Here is a 22,308-nt window from a genome sequence, read left to right on the forward strand (position 1 = left end):
TAAAGTTTTTAAACAGGGTTTAATAGGGAACTCTGATATTGTAATTTATCACTCTGTTGTATAATGCCACTGTGGATCTGTAATTGCACATACCCCTGAATCAATTCAGTAAAGAGAAGTAAGTCCGTCCAGAATGTACAGATATGGAAGAGTAATACACACATATAGATACGGTACTGACTTCCACAGAATCCTACACACCTCATGTAAAACACTGTACAAGATACAAGACACAACTATATATATATTTTTTTGATTGCACAGTTAAAAGGTAGAAAATAAAACAACTGTATTGCAAACCTCCAGTAGTGTTTTCAATGTAAAAGTGTCAACATAATTAACAAATAGGAGATGGCACTCAAATTTGGCACAAGATATATACATAAAAAAAAGAAGAAAAAAAAAGAAATTAAATGCAGCTGACAAATACAACTTTACAACTGTGTACACCTTCTGGAGTTAAAGTTTATTGTACTGAACTATGAGAGTGAAGGTGTGTACTTTTCTCCATGTAGTGAGCTAGACAACGGTGAGGAAGATTTTAAAACTCTGCTATATGTTCTCTCCAGAAACCTGAGAATATATATATAAACTATTTTTAAACTCTTTTCTTTGTTAATAAAATTGTGACTTTAACAGGCAAACAGAATAATGATAATAGAGCTAGAAATAGTTTTTTTTTTCTTCATAATTTCTGAAGTAAGATTCTTTTTTTAAAGGTTGCAAGCTGTTAACATCTTACCTGCAGTCGCTAACTTTCTTGACGTCATCATTCAGGATAAACCAGACCAACTTATTCGGAGTTATATTAATGTAGACACCAAAGGTATTTTCCACTGCATGTAAGATATTGATTGCTTATTACCTTTTAACCCAACTCTGCTTCGGGAATCCTGAAGTGTCCCCGTAATGTCTGAACACAGGTGCAGAGAAAATGTTGGTCATGCACAGTTTGTACACAAAGGCAAACAGCCGAGCGTCAAGACGAGCATCTTACTGTACGCAAAGACGCGGAGGAACTTGTGCCACACAGCAAGTACACTACAAACCAAAAATATGACATCGAAACATCCTGCTGTGCTTGTCCGTGTGTGTAACAACTGGGTTTGGTGCCCTGCTTGGGTACTCCAAAGTGAGGGAAGAATAGCACAAAAAAAAAAAAAGGTAACAAAAACAGCACCAATTATTGTAGCAATCAAATCCCACCGTCGGTGTGCTGAGCAGTTACATATTGTGCTGTAGTTGGAAAGATAAACGTGGTTTTGATGAGTCGCTACAGATTTCCAGCTGTTCCATGTAAGTGCTAATTGCTGAGATTTGAGAAACCCAGATGGTTCAGGGGAAGCAACTCCACAAACAGGAAAATGTAGTGACTGTTGAAAACTGTGTTGAAGTTGCTTACTTAATCTGCAGACTTTCTCATTTGTTACTCCTTTATGACACACCAAAAATGTCCCTCAGTTTACTGAATGCTAACCCTACCGTACATAATATCAGTGAGTAGCTAGCTTTATTACCACATAATTTTGTTTAATGTATTTTTTATGCAGGACAGGTTTGAATCTTCCTGAACTTTCCTGTGGAACAATCCAGAACTCTAGAGCTGGCAGGTTGTGATATGTATAGCAGATGGGCAACATCTGTGTCTGCAAGTTTAACTCCAAACTCAAAATGAAAGTGACTCTTCCCTTCAGTTCTGTAGTTTAAATATTAAGCATTCATCATAGAGCTTTTTTTTTAAAGAAGGATTATTGTTTGACATTCCTTTAACTATATTTGCTTTGCTTTCCTTTTATAAACATCCAAAAATATACTAATGCACCTACAGCTGGTTTTGCTTCCCTTTTTTCCTGTAGCTCCCAGAACCATATTTTTTTTGTTTGTATTTACCATTCCTCTTGTAATTTTTTTTTTAAGAAAATGCATAAAACAATGTTTGAGTTTCTGCTTACAATCTAAAACCTAATACCTCCAGCTAATTTGTTTCGAAATAATAATAAAAAATTGGATTTCAACATATATTTAAAAAAAAAAAACATTAGAAAATGTTTCTAATTCAAAGTTAAAAATAAATAAAACATAACAAAGGAATCAGAAGAGCACCGACTTACTAAAGAAGAGGGACTGGGGTTTTTTGGGGGGGGGGGGCAGTAGAACTGGCTGAAACAGTGTCGTGCTACAACAATCTGAAAGGTTTTTGAGCTGCTACTTTCATTCTGATGTGCTTACGGATTCACAGTAGTCTTAGGCACGTTATCGTAGAAAATGTAAATGTGCGGCATCAAATCTACCTGATCTTACCTGCGTTTCTCCTTCCTCCTGAGATTTGACCAAATACAAATATTGTTGTATGCTGTCGCCTTTCAGTGAAACTCAGCTAACTTCTGAAATTTAAAAAAAAAAACACACTTCAGTCGACATCTGCAGTGCCACGTCTCCCTGCCGCCTCCGCTTCCTCCCAGCGTCGGGCGCTACGGGTTCTGCAGCAGCCCCTCCCACTGGATGGGCTGAGAGAACACCTCTCGCTCCAGCCACATCTCGTAGCTGTAGTGGAAGTCCTCCGGCAGCTCCACGCGCTGGCCCAGCACGCTCTGCAGGCAGTTGTCCACGGGCGCGAAGTCGCCGTTTCTGTTCCTGTCGTAGCGCCGGCTGTTGAACTTCTCGATGTTCTCCCGCAGGGCGCACTCCTCCGCCTGGAAGTCCCAAGGTCGAGCGTCGATATCTGGCGACAGAGAGCGGGAGAAGAACTTATACTGGCACGCGTCGATCGAAATCAATTCCACTTTTTCAGATGGAACATTTGTGTCCCCATTTGCTCGTCTCCAACTAATCCGTCCTCTTCCAATCAGTCTGTGCTTCTCTGACTCTCCTATGAGGAATAGTGACCCTGAGAAGTCTCCCCCATCTATGTTGCCATGGCAACACCACCCAGATTATTGCAAGAGACTGGTGCAGGATTATGTTTCAGAGCGAACAGTAATACTAAAACTAAATGTGCATCATGAGGAGGGAAACGCTGTTAAGAAAATTTCTGGGTTTTGCCTTTTTTTTAATCGCACTGAAATGTTACAAATCCAACATATTTTAATACTGGAGAGAAATAAACCTGAAATAAACACAAAATTACATTTAATGACATTGAAAAAAAAATCTGTCCAAAAATCCTTAGTTTTTTTTGTTGTTGTTGTTGAGCCAATTGGGAGTTGCGTTGCTTTTCAAGATCTTCTAGACCTCAAACCTCAAAAATATTAGCCGTTAGAAACGCAGGTTTACCGTTCCCGTAGGCCCAGTCGTCATTGAGCCTGTGGCGGACTTTCTGGTAAATGGCCGACATTGTCTTCATGTTGCTCTTCCTCCACTGGCGGCCCAGGTACTTGGTCTGAATCTTGAGCAGCTTGAGCACGTAGAGCTGCATCATGGCCTGCTTGACCTTCAGAGCTCTCTTCAGGATGGGGGCTGACTTAAAAACAACCAACATCTGAAAAGGACGAAGACATTTACTAAACAAAACAAAACTGAAGAAAAGAGTATTTTGAGCTTTGAATTTAAGCATAAAAACTTCTTGAGGAAAGGCTTGTTCTTACAACACTTGTTTGGCATGTAGATAGCATAAAATGATTGTTATGGAAACTCTTATTGCCCTCCTGCCTGTGCATGCTAGCGCCATAAATATATATGAATATTTTGAGATATTTATTAACAGCTCTGACTGAAAATGAGAGTAAGCAGCTATTTTCTCGTAGTTATTTCCTGTCCCGTCTTGAGTCATGTTCGCTTGTCTTTCTTATTATGAACAGTGGCATTTTAAACATTTGTTGTAAAAATCTGAACACTGAACAAAATATTGGATTGCAGCTTGGAAGTATAAGAAGTTAAATCCGGGCCTGCCACCTTTATAATCTAAAGAGCTATTTTTGCTCTCAGTCTAGCTAAATAAAAGCCGTAAATGTTACATCACAGTAAAACAGACAAGTACATATATATTTCTTTTATTTCTACTACTGAAAACATTTCAAATGACTCAGAAATATTTCTATTTCTAAGTTTTAAAATCAAAAAGAGCATCAAACTTTAGCATGGACATGTTTTTCTCCAAGAGGATACTAATGTGATGTAGAAAATGGTGTAGAAAAAACTCATATGTTCCAATATAATGGCAAAAAAACAGATATTATAGGAAAAAAAGCTCTTATTATTGCTCAAATTAATCAACGCAAAATTACACTGCTGCACTTAAATATACATTGCAGCTTTCCATACATTTTCATCAGGGCTGCCATTGGCTTATCAAGACGTCTCACACACACCATGGTTCTGGAGTGTTTCCACTTGGTCAGCTTGTTGAGGATCCTCAGCAGGTTGATACAGGAGAAAAGGTTCCTCCAGCAGAACTGGTTGTTGTCTCCTGCTTCCTGAAAAACAAAAACAAACCAAACAAACGCACCTCTGCAGAGTCAGAGCGACGAACAGATGCTAGCTGATCTTCTTCTGGCGCTTTCTGTCACTCACCAAGCTCTCGGCCGTCAGCTCAGGCATCTCATGGACCACGCAGTGGGGAAAGTCCAGCACGCAGATGCTGCGACACATCGCAAGTTTGCGCGCATGTAAGGAAACGCTCTGCAATGTTTTTTATTCAGTATGCGAGCGAACGTTTCCTACCTGTTTTTGGCACTGATGTAGGACATGATGTTCTGGTTGAAGAACTTGAGGATGAGCGGGATGCAGTTGGCGAACACCAAATGCTGGGAGACTATTTCGAACTGCGGGAAAAAGAAATGCTCAAAGATCGGAAATAATCTCGTTTTGTTAACGAGGTTTTGCATGTGAAAAAGGTCAAGAGTCGGAGGATTTTATTCTCATGCAGCAGAGATAAAAGTCCTTCACATTGCTGGAAAAGCTGCTGAACACACAGCGTCAGTTCAGCAGCGGGCTATCAGGATTTAAAAATCAAGTGATTAAATATGAGATAAACTTCCATTTTTATATCTAATCTGAATTATTTTGCTTATTTGTTGTCAAATAATGTAAAATGTATAGTGCCTTTACAACCACAAACCTATGTGTAATTTATTTGGATTTAATGTGCCAAATCAACCAAAAGTTAATACATAATTGTGAAGTGGAAGGAAAAACAAATTCCACTTTTTTCCCTTTTTTGTTTTTCTGAATTCAATTCTGATCATATTTATTAACCACAAGAGCATGTAATTATGCTGTGGATAAAAAACAAAATTAACAAAACAACTTTACTGTGCTTCCCCATCATTTTTTAAAATTTAGAATGAAACAATAAGGAGCAAAACTAAGAGTCTTGTTTTGACACAGAAGACTCCTTATTAAAAATGCTTTAGTTTTACTGAACAGCAAAATACTCGTCGGGTAAAAAACGTGCAAAAAGCAAAAGCTTGTGAACACTCCCGTAATGATCAAGACATTAGTTCATTTTCATTTCTTCCACCTGCCATTGAAGTAATAACTGTGGTTGTTTAGATCTTAGATAGTTCTGTGAAATGTTACAGGGCCCTAATATTTGTAAAATACTTTAATGCATGCAGTTCCTCTTTGTGGCAGCAGAGGGAGCCTCAACTCTACTCAGCAGCAAACTGAAGGAGATTACAAAAACCGTTTCCTCATAGCAACAGTAAATGTCTGCATTAGTGCGTCCCTCCTTAGCGGAACGGAGTGATGATGTCTGTGGGGCCAGGGGTTGTGAGTATGGGTCAAAGGTCAGGGGAACACTTGCCCTGATGGCTATTACCTGGTAGATGTGGTTCAGCTTTAAGTGCTTGAGCAGCAGCAGCAGCAGGGCGGAGATGGCCTTGACAATGATTTCTTTGTGACGGTTCACGTCAATCCCCAGCTTCATGCTCTGAAGGACGGTGATGCTGCAGGACACACACACGCACACACACACACACCACACACACACACACATACACACACGCACACACACACACACACACACACACACACACATACACACACACACACACACACACACACACACACACACACACACACACACACACACACACACCCACACACCACACACTGTAGCTGTAATCCATAAGATTTGTATGACACAAATATGTCTAGAAAAGACACGACCAGGCTCTTCCTCCTTCGGAGTCAAGGAATAACTCAGACAAACGTGTAACATTTTGGGTGGGAAATGTTTTTTTTTTCCCACTGACTGCGTCAGAGACATCCAACAACATATAAATAATGCAAAGCGGTTTATGTTCAACAGCGCCTCCTTTGGACAAAAATATAATAAACAAAAGATATGACGAGAACTGTAACTTTCTGTCTTTATGGTTAGACAAACTGTGACGAAAGCAGACAAATTCTGTGGAGTAAAAGTCACCTGATCAATAAGTAACTCCTGCCTAATGACTAACTTAAATATTTTTAGACTTTATTTGCTATCTTATTGTCTTATTTCCCTCCTTTTACTTTTTCCTGTCCTTCCTTCCTCTGCTTCCTTTCCTCTAGCTTGTAGTTCCTGTTTTGGGTGGGCTTCATATTCAAAAGTCTACCCAGTGTGAAAATATCTGCCATAAATTCATGAGAAACTTTGGTATTTATGACGTTAAAATAAACACAAACAACAAAAGAAAAAAACTCTGTAAGGAAGTTTGCGCTTACGGCATCTCCTCGGGCAGCACATCAGCCAGGATATTGATTGAATCAGTTTTGGCTTTGGATGTCGGAGCTGCTGCCAGCAGGAGCTTCAGGAGGGCAATCTGATGAGAATACGAATACAGGCAACTTTACATTATTCATTAACAGGTGGCTTAATAAAACCTGGAAATGACTTTCCAGGTTTTACCAAATGATCAACTTTATTCAGGAACTAAAACTTAAACTTGTGTCTGAGTAAAAAAGAAGCTGTACCTAACTTTCCGTTTTCTTTGCATGTGTAGCACATTATAGCACCACCTATTGGTCATATTACACCATGACGTTTCAGTCTGAATCAAAAGGCTGAAATGCTTTGGCTATATTTGAAAAAAGTGCTCAGGTTTCCTTCACAGAGGGGGTACGAGTAATGAGAAGTTAATAAAGAGCCACTCACCACGTACTGCGAGAGATTAGGAAGCATTCCCACGTATAAAATCTCAGCAGGGGTTTCCTCCACCTCCTCCTCACCCTGTCAGCACAACACACACATCCGACAAGCACTTACTGTGTGGAGTCTCTGACAGAGCTGCTTTTAATTAGCGTTTTAATTTAAGCTTGCACCAAATATAACAATGAATGAAGAGAAATTGAAACGGCAGCTCACCAGACTGAGTGGACACTGCAGGAGCTCCTCTTCTCTCTTGATCTGGATCTCAGATACCGACACATACTTGTGCTAGAGAAGAGAAGAAGGAGGCAGCTGCTGTAATGGTTCCAAATAACCGTTCTGTTATTTAGACTGTGAAAAAGTTTGGTAGCTTTTTATTTTTGCTTTTTGTGGATCGTTCGACTTCTTTAGACAAAGGCAAAAATAACCAGAGGAACTTCAAAAAACATATTGAATAGAAAAGCCTTTGAAAGCCACGCTGACCCTTTGTGGAAAAGTCATTTATCTAAATAGAACCAGTTTGACAGCATGAAACTGCAAATTTCAAATGACAAAACAAGAGGCCGGGTCCTTTGGCTAACGATTATTTTAGTAATCGATTAATCGGATAAGAAAATATGCAAATTTTCCAGATTTTCATTTAACCCCTTAAGCCATTTTGTGCAACAGAAGTGAATTAAAAGATGTCAATAAACATTTCAACTTGTTTTTCAGATAAGAAAATCAACATTTTGTCGCCTAAAATGTAACAACATTCAGTTGGTTTAGTGAATTTGAACCAGGTCAAGCTAAAACTGTGCAGCTTGTGGCATTTCAAAGAAAACATATTTACAGACAAATATGTTTTTAACATGAAAGGAAAAATGTAAAGATATTTTTTACAAGTTTGGTTGAATTACTGCTCAGTTGATGACTGTTTTGATTACTGTTTTGATTAATCAATTAATCACAATTAATCCGATTCAACACATAAGAAAGAAAGTCATTGACAAATGTCAGTCTGGAAAGGATGACAAAGTCATTTCTCAGTAAACCAAAGTGAGAGTCAAACAGTTATTAAGTTTGATGTGCCAGATTGATTTATGGCCTGAAAACTGCCCCAAAAAAAAAAAAAAACATCTCAGGGTCACAGCACTGTGAAAAGTTTTTGTAGAAAGCAAAGCACAATAGAAGTTCGCCTACTCACCTGTTTGAGGGTCTTGACACTCTCATGGATGGGCCTGGGTAACCCCACCAGGGTTTCCGTGTCACTGTGGGAGAACGAAGGGTTAAACCTGGCAGCGAGATGAACCGATTGACCTTCAGGAGCGGCGCACTTACTTTCCCAATGTAAAACCAATGAACTTGTTCCTGCTGGTCTCCAGGAAGTGCTCGATGTCCTTCTCCCTGTGAATAGAAAGAATCAGACGGTGGCCCTGCAGGAATCAGCACGGCTCAAGAAAGAGAAACCCAGCAGCTGGGTGTTCTGATAACAGATACAAAGATGCACAGCTATGATCAGACGCTTTATTCATGCTCTGAAGCAGCAGCAGCACCCTGCAGGCTCCTCTCTGCAATAAACAGATGGAGAGCATATTGCTGCTTGAGTGCAAAGAGAGAACACTGGAAGGAATTTTTATTTAGACCTAAATTTAACCTTTTAAATGCTGGCATGTATGAAAGTAGGGAAAATTAGTCCTGACACCACAGCTTTTCAGGCTTCAGCGACAGGAAATGGATGGACAACAAACATCACATTTCTGACTGGAGTTCAGGAATTTCATGATTTGACAAACAAAACAAAAAAAGAACAACCAAGAAAACAGATAATTCATCACAATTAACAGTTTCAGCCCTATACCGAAATAAAATCTTCAAAAAAAAAAATAAATAAATTTCAGCATTTTCAACTTTCTTTGAAATCCTTCAGCGAATGAGATGCTCACCTAACTTTGGGGGCCCACGGCAGGCCTTTGGGGAAGTTGACCCTCTCTGTTGGGGGTCTCAGTGGAGGCGGAGGCGGCGGAGGCTGGATGATGACGTCCCGATCCAGGGGGTCCACTTCCCCCTCGATGCCGCTGTCCGTGTCCTCCGGGTCGTCCTCTTCGTCACGGGCGTCATCGTTCTTGAAGGGGTCCCGCTCGTTGTAGGTGTCCAGGCTGTCCTGCTTGACCAGGGGCTGGACGGGGAGACAGAGGACAGGGAGTCAACACTCACAAGGTGAGACTGTACTTACGGGAGTTCAAATGTGCCATCTTGGAAAAGGTAACATTCTAATCATCTTTTAATCTTTATTTCAGTTGCTTTTTGGATGAACGTATAAGAGCATTGACAGGTCTCATTAAACTTACCAGCCCACACTGCTGTACTCTAATATAATGGCTGATTTAATGTTTTTTTTTTTTTAAAAAAAAGGACAATTTAGAGTTTGAGCCGCAATTATGAGAACGGGTGAAATTTTTCAACATTTTGCCTTTAACAGCTGCGACGAAACACACAGGAGGACGAGGGACACGTCAGTCAAGCGCAACTTGCACACACCCACACACCGGAGAGGAGGACAAACAACGACAACACCTGTTTGCCTGCGGCACGTGTAATAAACCCACAGGAGCTTATCCAGGTTTACAAAAAGAAAATAAATATTCCACTCACTGGCTCATGGTTAAAAGCAGTGGTTGGTAGTTACATGTAGATTGAGGATGTAACAAGAAGTCAGAAAATAGTTTAAACGTTTCTTAATTTGACAAAAAAAAAAAACTTCAACGTCCTTGTCGTTTGTTATTGGATTAATCTAAACTAAAAATTGCAAGAGCAATTAAAATCAAGAATGTCTGACCACAAACAACTTGAAGAAAATGTATATTTATGTTTTTTATTCTGAAATTAATTCATATTTTCTAGGCTCCATGAAAAAAAAACAACAACCAAAAAACAGTGATACTGCCATCACTGTTATTATCGATCAAAATTGGCAACAATTGATGGTTTATTGGCTTCTTGTGAAAGCATCCTGCAATATATTGCAGATATCCTTTTAGGTTAAGCATTTCCACATTATAATACCACCACCACCGAACTTGGCAGAAATCAGAATCACTTCAAGGGATTTTGAGGTGAAATAAAAATAAAAAGTCCCACTTACTGTTACTATTATTAGATCATTATTTCTAAAATCCATCATATTTTCTGATTTGCACAAGAATACAAATCAGAACGCTGAAAGTTTTTCTAAAACCTCAAAAAACAAACTCGGGGGCGTGGGGCTGTAGTTTGACTTAAGTGGGGGACAAAAAGAACATTTCCACAGCAACCGACTCTTGTTTTGAACTTACCACACAGGAACAGGAACATCAGAGGAAACAGGCACACGACTCAAGCCAAGACCGAGTTTTCACGTCCAAAACAATCCCATTCCGAGTGTGAACCGCACAAACTCACACAGCGTGTGAATGGCAACGGTGCAAGCATCAGGCATGAGTAAGCTTTCTGGCCGCTAGCTGGACTACTGCAGCTGATGTATGGAGCATCAGTCGGGAACTAGAGGTGACGGGTACATAGGGTGTGTGTGGTGGGAGGATGGTGGTGGTGGTGGTGGTGGGTGGATGAGAAGAAAGGAGCAGGTGGAACTGTGTGGGGAGCCATTCTCTATGGAAAAGCCATTCACTGCTGAGTGAAACGACAAAGCCGGAGTTCTGCTATCGGGGTTAGGAGGGCCACCGCTTTCAATTACATCCAGTTGAGAGCTTGGAGAAGTTCAAGCGAAAAATAGAGTCTCAATGAATGCATTTTGAAGGAAGTGGCCCCGCGCCGAAACGCTACAGCGCGCGGTGGCTTGTTTTGAAGCTAAAAGAAACTAGCCGCAATGTGATGAAGACTGCAGGAGAGATGCTCCTAAAGTGAATGTCTGGAGAGAACTGTCTATATGGGAGAGTGGAGAGAGTGACCACTCCAGAGCCGATGGTTACAGCCAGCAAGTCAGCCCTGTTCCGCCAACCCTGCTGCCCACAGAGGAGGAGGAGAGTGGGAAGGAAGGAAGAAATACAGAGCACAGACAGAGAGGAGGAACTGGAGAAAGTGGGATAATGAGAGTCAAAGGAACATAGGAGGAGAAAGAAAAGAAACTAACAGAGAGGAAGGAGAGAAGTGGGACGGCAGGGAAGTGGGAGAGGAGTGCAAAAATTCCAGCTCGGTGCAGAGAGGAAATGCAGGAGGAAAAGAGAAGGGAATTTGTGGGTAAAGACCTGCTTCTTGGGAAAGGGACTGTCTCCTTCCAAGCTATCAACAAAGGCACTCTGTGGGGACAGAAGGAAGAGGGGCAATGAGAAACCAGAGGGCAGTTAGAGCTCTAATGAAAGAAAAAAAATAAATAAATAATAAGCAGAGGGCTGGGAATCCCACCAAGATCATCTGTGGTCATGACTTACAGCAGGGAACTGATGATGTTGGCGAAGCAGTTAGAGAAAAGCTGCAGAAGATCTACTCTTCCATGCTGATGAGGGGTTAGCTGTTAGTAAAACAGCTGAGGTGTGTTTGTGCATGTGTATGCGTGAGCGGGTCTGGATGCGTGTACCCTGCGGCTGCGGCGGCCTCTCTTCTGCTGCTGCTGCTCGATGAGCTCCATGGCCGAGGCCGGGGGAGACGCCGCCCTCATGGCTCTCACCACCTTGATGCTGTCCTCCGGCAGCGGGGGCAAGCTGAGGCGCTCCCGGGCCCCCACCTTCATCTGCTGGAGCTCCTCGAAGCCCCCCAACGTGAACTGGGAAGGGGGACATAAAAGCAGCGATTCTCAGATATTATTCATGAATCGATCTGAAGTTGACTGATCTTATCGTTGAACTAATGATTAATTCATAAGCAGCCAAACACAAGCTCAGTTTTCTCTTGTATCAAGGGGGTTAGACAATGGTGCATTCGGGCCGTTGTGGATAGAGAAAAAACGACAAAAAAAAAGTAAATTTCCACCAAAAATCTATAGTCACTTTGTGAGCTAGAAAAGTTGAACATTTTCTTAAAAAAAAAAAACCTCAGGAATTTTTAGATTAATTTGAAAATTTTGAGTTTGAAAAGTCAATCATTTGTAGGAAAAATATAACGATTTCACAAATTTTCTAGTTGAGTCAAAAGTAGAAATTTTTGGATTTCTGAAACTTAGAAATTTCCAAGATAGTTTTTTTTTTAAAGAAAATTAGAGATTAAAATGAAGTTTTCTCAGGTTTTTCCTGGCAACTTTTTGACTTTTCCAACTCAGCTGTTTGAAATACTAAAATTCAAGTTCTCTCACATTATTAAACTTAGACGTATTTATCAAACATAAAACAGAAACCTCTTTGGTTGCTGACGATAAAAGAAAAGATGAATAGAATTAAATTCTCCTTAATCCCTCATCAACATTGAGATTTTAAGGACGGCAGACTTTACTGTGCGCAACGAAAACAATGCAGTAGCAGACGCTGCACCGCAGCATGGTGCTGCCACTACTAGTTTATTTCTGACAAAACATTTTAAAACCATTTGGCAATCACATGAGACACATTAAAGCTCGAAGAACATAGAAAAAAATGTAGCTTTTCCACCAACCAGCACAGTTTTCCACAGCAGCAGCAGCACTTTCTTCATCGGAAGTGAGGCGCATTCATGCTGCAGAACTTGGTCACCATAGTGAAGAGGAGCAGAGCGAAGGGCTCTCCGTTGTACAGAGGCGACCCTGAGGGTTGAACGAGGGTCTGCGGGTTAGAAACGGCGAGTCGGGACAATGGCTGTGCAAACGCACTGCGTGCACACGCACCGAGCTCGTTCTTGAAGGTCTCTCTGGCTGCCCTCCACTCGGGTCGGTCATCCTCTGTTTGGACACGAACGGTCTCCACCATCAGGTACATGATGCTCAGGAGCACTCTGAGATTTTGAGCACATGATGCAGTTAGACGAATCGGGCGAGGGTGGTTTTGTCCTGGAAGCTGCAGGTGATGCTGTACCCAAATGTTTCTGTTTTAGTACGAGATCAAATCCTCAGGAGCCTCTTTAGATACAATATTCGGATGAAGCTTTCGTACCTCTTGAACGTTTTCATGTCTCACATTGGAGTGCATAATTATGAAGTGGGAGGAATGTTAGAGATGGACTGAAAGTGGAAATCCAAAAATAAACACTTCCACAGTGAAGCATGGAGGTGGCAGCATCATGATGTGGGAACACTTTTTCTTTTTTTCCCCCCCCCACCAGTAGGGACAGAACAATAATCTCGCTTTAAGGCTTTTCAAGACAGTTTCACCACCATTATGATGGAACTTTAAAACCAAATTAAATCTTTAAAAAAAAAGCATAAATTACTATTTTAATCATTTGTTTGAAGCTTAATTAATAGCTTAAGTAAATATAACTATGTCAACTCCATTCACATGGTTTGGCGTGTAACTTCCATGTGTTCCTACAGGGTACATTTTTGTTCATAACAATCATAGGTTACATGTTTTAGTCATCTATTAAAACCGCTGATTTCAAGCCATTCCTCCTTGAACATAGACTCTCCCATGATGAAGGACCTGCCAGTGGAAAATCTGTCAAGATTGCTTGGATTTAATTTCCTTCACACAAAGAAAAACGGTTTCAGAAGCACATTTCAGCAGACTCACAGCTTACTGTTTGCTCCTTGTGATGTGTTGCAAAACCACAACCAAATACCACCAGTGTAATTATCAAAATAAGCAACGACTGAAGCACAATGTATGATTTTCCTAACTATATTTGAGTAAAATCTAATTTAAAACCTAGTTTAGGAAGTCGCGGTCTGGCTAGCTTTCAAGCTACATTCCAGAAATATCTTAAAATCTACAAAAAAACTTGATGCTCAGGCAAAGGTTCACTTTTCAGCAGGACAAAGTCCTCAAACAGCCAAACTCTAATGTTAACGCATAATCTTCAATATTTAGAATTTAGACCTAGATATAGATATAAATTAATTTAAAAATCACTGGAAAGACTTGAAAGTTGACAATTCACAAGTGCTCTCTGTCCTAACTCATTTTGACTCATTTTGAGCAGTTCTGCTTACACGGTGTACAAAATGTCACACTCTAAATGTGAAAAGCTGGCAGATTAGATACTCCACTTGCATCACTCTATTTTATTTGGTGATTATTTTAATTCAGTTGCTTTGCTTGTACAGTGTCACACACTACTGACAATTATATGCAGCGAGTACTTCTAATTCAAGAGTTTTCAGTGTAAATCTGCTTGTCCAGCTGGTAATTATCTGTGCACATTTATCCAGAAAGAGCACAGAAGGAGCTCTGAGTGTGTCATCTGAGCAAACTGTGTGATTGTGGCGTTCGGCCCTCTTTGTTCAAGCAGCATTTCCACCAAAAGAAGCTTAGAAATTAAAACGAACAAACAGTACAGAGTCAGTTTCTTCTAGTAATTAGTCGTGTTTTGCTGCGATTCGTGCGTTCGAATGACTTACCTGAGCTCGGTGCTGTCTGCTAGAGAGATGGCAGGCTTCCTCACTGCACTGCTGCACGCCTGGCTGTTACTGCAGAAAGAATTATTGCTTTATTTTCTTTGGCAAAATCGCAAAAAAGTCTGAAAATCCTTGCAAAGGAATACAATATAACTTGCAGCAAACAAGTAATAATCACATTATGAGCGAGAAGTCTTATCAAGAGTGTTTTGTTTTTATTTCCCAACATAATCTATCACTATTCTACATGTACTTGTCTCACTTGTACAGATTTGTACTTTGTGTATGCCTTGGTGAAGCTTATATAACTGCATTCCCAAGGAATGCAGTTATAAATGCAGTTGTAAATGTGTGCACTAACCACACATTTACAAAATAATCTAAGAGGGGTGAAGTACCCGTTAAAGTATCCATATGCGAATGCAATTTTCTCTTCTTTAGTGAAGGGATCCGTTAATGCTTACTCTATCTCCATGCTGAGCAGCTCCAGCAGCGCTGTGAAGATGCCCATGTCGTAGAGCAGGAAGATGTTGTGTCTGGACCAGTGGAGCACATCCACCTCTGTGTCACACTCATCAAACACACCTGGCAAAAGAAGTGGGAAGGGGGGAATAAAACGCCGAACAACTGGTTGTCAGTAGTTTAGCGAGTGCAGAGTTCCAATTAAAGGTCTGAAAGTGAAAAGAAATTAAAGGCAGAAGTGATCCAATGATGGAGTAACACCATCACATCTGTGCATACACAGTTCTGGAAAAATGAGGATCCCACTGCATAGAAAACCTCGTGGTTATTACACCAAATATTGATTTCTGAACTCTTCCTGAGTTGAAACATTAGTATTGATGTTTCTAAATTGATACTGAACTTGTTTTCTCTGCATTATTTGACGTCTGAATAATGCATCTTTTTCATTATTTTGACCCTTTCTCATTTTCTGCAAATAAATATGACATTTTTGCTTGGAATTTCAGAGACATGTCAGTAGATTGTAGAATAAACAACGTTCAGTTTACTCACACATATACCTAGAAAACGTAAAATGCAAGAAACTTATTTTTAAACGGTCTCTTAATTTTTTTCCAGAGCTGAATGTGCGGAGGCTGTTGGTTATGGATTGGGAGCACAACCCTGAGCCAGGTAGAGGATGGCCCTGGCCACCTTCAGCCTCTTGTCCCTGTCCGTCACCTCCAGCGCGTCCAGCAGTCTCATGACGTACGTCCTCTGCTCGTCCACCGTCAGCACCGTCCACCTTCTGCCTTGAGCTGCAACAGACAGTTTGCTTCTATTTTTGCATTTTTTTTCCACATCCCCCCCAACACATTTTTCTTTCTGATTTCATAATGAGATGATAACAGCAGTTATGTAATAACTTTGTTTAGCAAGTACGGATGTGAATGGGGAGGCCAACTCCTGCTTCAGTCTTAGTGGCATATTGAGTGCTATCCCTTTGCATTAGCTGCAGGAAGTATCTGAAAGCACAGAAAGCCCTAATTAACAGGAACTGATGATGTCATTATGAGAAATTAGAAAAGATTATTAAGACCCAGCAGGAAATGAGGCACACACAATAAGTACACTTCTACAGAAGGAAAACAAAGCAAAATGCTTTTCCTGTTTTTGCTCTGATCCATTATTAGACTGTTATTTGATCAATTTTTATAGACACTAGCATCATCATCATCGGGGAAGAACTGATAGCCAATAAAGGATGCTGAGACTTACTGTGTGTGCTCTCGGAAAATGAAAATAAGATTTTTAATTTCATCCCTGTCTCAAAAAAAAAAAAGACTGCAAAAGGCCTCAGTCAGACATGTCTCCTCTATTACAGTAATTTACGTTCGTGACTTCCTGAGAATTCATGGGGCATAAAAGATTGATGAGCAGCCTGTCAGTTTCACATGCACTGCAGAGCCCAAGTCAAGCAGGGAAACCAGCCTCTGTCGATTGGTTGCACACACAAAGCACTCGTCCTAATGAAAGACCACGGTGCAAACAGGCGGCCCTGAGCTGCATCTCTGTGACGCAGCAGCCAGAGAGGTCCTCATCTAATCCTGCAATTTATTACCTGTCAATCCAGAGGCGAGGTGACAGAGCAGCACTTCTGATTTAAAAGAAAATAGTACATGCTTTGTGTCTGTGTTTTTTTTGTTTGTTTGTTTTTGGTGGTTTTTAACAGTGAAACCCTCTGGCTCGCTAAAATGAAATGTCGACAAATAACAGGGGGGGAAGAAGCAGAAACAGGTTTGATCTAGAAATGAAAAATACGATTTAAACAAGCAGAGCTTTGTTGTGCCTGTTCCCCACTCTGTTCTCATTTTCCAATAAAAACTGTTTCTAATATTCCAAAGACACCAACCCCTCAGAAATGACTTTGTTATCCTGGCCTTTGACCACAAAGGTTGTTTCCACTTAATTAGTGGATTAATATTGCTTGGTTTATTCTCTCTCTCCTCTAATAACATTTTGGTTTATGCTGCCATGTATGCTGCTGAAATTTCAGTTGAGTTAATCTTCAGGTTTTAATTTCAGAGCACTGTAAGATACCAGCAGTAAAATGAAATGCTTCTGGTCCCCGGCTATGTCTAAACTTGTTACACATTCAGGTCTGTAACAAGCTTTGGCGGAAAAAGCAGCCAGTCCATATTTTAAATCTGCAAACAGATGGTAGAATTCAATGGGAATCTGTCAAGTGAAAAAGCTCTGGGATTGGGCGCACCACAGACAATAACTAACAATCCTTAGATCCCTGTTTTGTTTTTTTTTGGGTGATTTCTGAACAATTTTGAAGCTTCTGTTTTCTCCCAGTCGCTTTATCTGCTGGTGATTCAGTTTTATTGAATCACCAGATAAGCAGTATTTTTCCCCCTCTCTTTCCAAACTGGTTATAAAACAGCAACTAAATTCAGTTTAGGTGTCCAATTCTGATCTGTGTTCCAAAATAAATTCAGTACATTTCCATTTAATTCAAGTCAGACACATTGACACTGAGAGAAACACTACCATGGCTCCTGAAGTCCTCCTCGAAGTAGTCTCTGTTCAGGGCGAACTCTGGCTCTTCTGTGTAACTGTACAGCTCTGCAGAAAACATGAAACAAAAATGTTACAACTTCCCTGTCAAAAACTTAGAGTTTTTGTGTCTCCCTGTATGTTTCAAAGAAAAATTACAAAGTACTTCAGTTGAAGACCAGGTTTAAATTCATGCTTGGAAATAAAAACTATTGTTAAATATGTCCACTATCCAAAGAAAAGTGAACCAAATATTTAAAAAAACTATTTTATTTTTTAAATGAGTTTTGTTTAATTTATGCTGATTATATCCATCTGTTCTGAAAGCGTGACAAAACAGAAGAAATGCGTAGCCCTGGAGAGTGGGATCATTTTTCACCTCAGTGCTGTCAGGTTGGTGACTACAACCCTTCTGTCTGTACTTAGAAAACTCAAAGTTGGTTTCATAAAGTGTCAGGCAGGTGTTTAAAACGAAGCCTCTCACCAGAGCATAATTTTGACTCTCCAGGTCCCCTTCCTGTCAACAATCATTGTAATCCTTTAAGCTTTACTGCAAACTGAAGACGCCGGGCTTCGATTCTCTAGTGAAACTGACCTAAAATGTGCCGGTGAACGAGGCGAAGCATGTCAACTCCTCAAAAGAGGCTAATTAGACCAGGCTCTGAATCAAAAGAGGATAACTGGTTCTGGCGAGACTTGCGGAGGGAAAGACCTCAGTTTCTTTCTAAATTGATGGGGTCGCGGCGTTTTCATGGGCAGCCATCCATTTGTCACACTGCTCCACGTCTCCTTCTGCTCTCAGAGCCCTCGTCATCGTCTGACCTCGAGGAGATGAGCTGTTGACTGACTGCGTGCTCACCAGGGTGAGTAAGGCTCTGGCAAATTGAAACTGGTAAACATCATGACTCAAAATTAAATACATGCAAAACACAAATTGGTGCTGGATGGAAGCCTAAAATTACTCACTCAAACTTAACTCAAGGTCAACCAAAAATTTCGGATATGGTTGGATTTGCTATGTTGGCACCCCTCATGCCAATATAGCAACGGTTGGGGCGCTGCACCACGAGCCACTGAAGGAAACAACAAAACCTCTGAGCACAACTTCTCACCAAACTCCTTTAAGGCTTTTGTACACATTTTTACCAGGGGTTCCAATGATATGGAAGGGTGACAATGCAATGCAAAAAGGTCAGCATGCAGCAGATGAAGGGACTTCAGTAACCTTTGACTCCTACCTGAGAGCTCCGCTGTGAGCATGTCCGAGTCTCCATATTCAAACTCCAGGTTTGGAGACTCCATGGAGCTCTGAGGAAAAAAAAACCCAATCAACCCATCATGACTCATTCTGAATTTTCATTCATCCTAATAACTTAAACCCAGGTATAGAATAGGCATGATCCAGCTGACGGCGTCATTGCACACCAAGGTTTTCCATTGTCCGGAGATTATTGCACCATTTGTCTTACCTTTTTGTTTCACCCACAAACAACATAAACACACGCTCTCTTCTTTTGGTTTACTCTGTCTCCTCATTTGGATTTTCAGGTTATTATATTGCCTGTTCCGGCTTCAGGCCGTGCTGATTAGCCATTGGCATATTTTGCCTCAGATCCTTGCCCCACAGTTTACAGGTGCTCTCTGTGGGGCATGTGCGGCTCCTGAATTAATCAGCCTGTAATTGAGCGGTTACAAGAGCCTCAAAGTGGTCTGGTGTTGCAACAAAGAGCAGCGGCAATGCAGCAGTGAGAGGGGAGACGAGAGGAGAGGATGGAAGGCGCACACAAGCAAATATGGCCGCCTCAAGTTCACAGAGGATTAGCTGCTGTGGTCAGGAAGAGAGGGTTAGGGGGTCTCTGTTGACCCCACCATGTGATCAGCACATGGGATAGAAAATGCTCAGCAGCTCAACGCAACTGCAACAGATATATTACGAAAGTGTTTGCATTAAAATATGAAAATAATTACCGTCAGGACAAGGAAGAAAGGGTTTCAAGAAGTTTAAAAGTTGGCTTCGAGGTAACAAGATCCAAACTTGACGGGTTTCTTTGCACAATCAGGCAAGTGTGTGACAAGGAAGCAATTTGCAGGAAAACGGGTTGTGCAAGACACATCAAGACATGAAAGTGGAAGACAACACTGGAACGTAAACAGGAACCAATCAGAATAAGAGTGCTCTAAACGTTTTACATTGTGGACCAATACATCAAACAAACAAACAAAAAAAAAACAAATAAGGAAAGCAGCCTGACCACCAGATTAATAAAAGTCTAATTTTATGCAGACGAGGATTAAATACAATTCTGACATCACCTGAAGCTCTCTGAGCTCAGAGTGTTAGCTACGTTTAACCCTATGACAACAATCCCTGAGGGGCTCAGCCCAGATCCGTAAATAAGGACGTGCTGTCTGACTCAGCCGCCCCGATTAAATAACCGTCTGCTGTCGTTCATTAACAGTCTCCTATAAATACACGCAGACAGTCAGCATCGTGTAGGACAGGCTAAATAACACCATTGCATACCATTACTGCTCTTTAAAAAGACCCACGTAAAAATACAGTAGTCAGACTGTTCAGGATTTGGTTCAGTGGAGGAATAAGAGTAAGAATCCAACTCTGCTCCACCACTTTCACCCTGACGTGTCTGCTGTGTGTTGGACTTCATGAAGCGGTTGTTCTCTAATGCCTTCATTAAACAGCTGGATTTATTCACAGATTAAATTACACATAGCTGGAGTCTAATTGAGAATTAAGCGGCTCCTGAAGGCAAAGTGTTGCACTGAAATTTAATCAAAGGTAGGCCTGAATACCCTACAAATCCCTTATGCTCACAAACCTGATCTTTTGTCCCAAGTTAACACACTGATAGACTTAACTACAGCAGGCAGGTTAAAATCTTTTCCCTTTAAGTTTCTGAACGAGACGTGGTCCATAACGGACATGTTTATTCGCCATCCTAAAAGTGAGAGCTTGCATTCGCATCAAGTCCATTTTGTCTTTTTTTTTTTTCCTACCTTCTTTATCCGGTCTTTTTACTTGCCACAGAGATAACAGATGACCACTGGAACCGGCAGAAGCAACCAACTTCCACACAGCACGGCTTCATACGCAGAGCATCTAAACACAGCTTTGACAATAAAAGCTTTCAACGCTCGAGCCACGGAGCCACCGACACCATCAACCAACCCCCTCCTCGGCCCTGCCCATCCCACAATCCAACGGCTGTGAGACAAATTTGCTCTAATTCTCTCAAAACACCCCCTCCGCTGCTTTCAAAGCATGAGCTGAATGACATCTCTGACTGACAACCAGAATCTCGAATGTACCACATCTGGACTCGGCAAGCCTAGCAACACAGCTCCGCCGTCTTGTTATTTTTGCATGAGGAGAACGATTAATAGACATGAACTCAGCTGTGCTGGCTTGATGAGGACTGAGAAAGTGAAGGTCTTCCGGGGTTAAAACACAAGAAAAAGTAGCAATACGATGGACAAGTGAAGCCAATTCTTTTATCTTAACAAATTACTTAAAGTTACAAGTTAGACTCTTTGAAATCAACCAAACTGCCTTAAGACATGAATGGACACTTGCAGAATAACATGGCATTGAGTTTTTCTATCTGTTCTGCCATTATATGTATGTATGTATATATATATATATGTTTTCTCATTTGTAAATGTGTATATTGTAAAACAATACAAAAAAAAGAATAAAAAGTTTAAATAAAAAAACCCAAAAAACTTTGAAATAAAATAACATATACAAGTAGTTTGCAAACAAGATATAAAACTTAAAAGCTCATGTTTTGGACATGTAATTTTTTTGTGTATGAAACTGTTGCTCAAATTTGAGATCAATCGCCTTGATTCCTGTGCCTCTTGTGATGTCACAGACCCAAATACAGAGAAAGCAGATTTAGCAGGGGGTTTTTTTGTTCTTATTTTTTACTCAAAGTGTTTTTAAAAACTTATTTTGTGAAATCTTGCTGTAGAAATCCACAGTATTGGGTTTTTATTCTCAGTGAAGACTGTTTATATATATAAGACATTAGCTTTAAGCCAGACATTTAATTATTATTCACATTACACATGATCTAATTCTTTTCAACAATTGGATGGTCCAGATATCAGTAAAAACTATAACACTGGTGATGTTTAGAGAGCGTAAAGCAGGCCAGTGTTTTGTTGTTGATGCGTGTCTGGTGGCTGCTGAGTGGTCCTGGCAGCAGCAGTCACATTTCACCACCTGCATGCAGCACCACTGCAGGATTACCGGGTTATTTTTAGGACTCAGCTGCCAAAATAACACATCCCCGTCTGCCTGCATGCCTGCACGCTTTTCGAGCCAAGACACCGCATGGAAGAAGGACATTCAGCTGATCTGAAAGCTCCCCAGCAACAACATACATACACACACACACACACGCACCTGCTGCAAGCTGTGACAGCCCCAATGTACACACACCGCCTCTCGCATTTACCTCCGACTCTTTCTGCTGATCCTTGAACACATCTTTCCCTTTCGGCCTCTGTCTGTCGCCGTTATCGTTAAGGTTATTAATGACAGGTACCTCCATGTCCTCCGCCTGCATCTTTGCTCGCTGCGGCGCGGATCACTCTCTCCGCGGCGGGTCGAGCATGCCCGGTCCGGCGGAGAGCCGAGACTGCACCGCACCAGGAGGAGCTGCTCCACTCCGGGGGAACCAAGTTGAGGGTGTCCTCCTATTCTTTCTATCTGTTTCTCTCGCTGCGGATTCTGTTGCCCCCCTTTCACAAATCTGCTTGATTCGCTGTC

At 41.0% G+C, this 22,308-nt stretch overlaps 1 protein-coding gene across 1 annotated transcript; it reads right to left on the reverse strand.

The window, feature by feature from the left end:
- Positions 1-22,308, reverse strand: LOC129375597 (striatin-interacting protein 1 homolog). The gene is given in 23 exon segments (XM_055054804.1): positions 1-2,722; positions 3,274-3,478; positions 4,308-4,412; positions 4,510-4,576; positions 4,660-4,760; positions 5,759-5,885; positions 6,649-6,746; positions 7,079-7,153; positions 7,289-7,360; positions 8,259-8,322; positions 8,393-8,458; positions 8,998-9,230; positions 11,296-11,346; positions 11,625-11,810; positions 12,632-12,675; positions 12,678-12,758; positions 12,840-12,946; positions 14,511-14,579; positions 14,972-15,092; positions 15,635-15,769; positions 17,508-17,582; positions 18,752-18,821; positions 21,995-22,308. Coding segments are annotated over 23 exon segments (2,514 nt in total). The 5' UTR covers positions 22,106-22,308; the 3' UTR covers positions 1-2,471.

The sequence above is a fragment of the Poeciliopsis prolifica genome, unplaced genomic scaffold, assembly GCF_027474105.1.
Source record: "Poeciliopsis prolifica strain line A6 unplaced genomic scaffold, Auburn_PproV2 SCAFFOLD040, whole genome shotgun sequence".
Classification (NCBI taxonomy): Eukaryota; Metazoa; Chordata; class Actinopteri; order Cyprinodontiformes; family Poeciliidae; genus Poeciliopsis; species Poeciliopsis prolifica.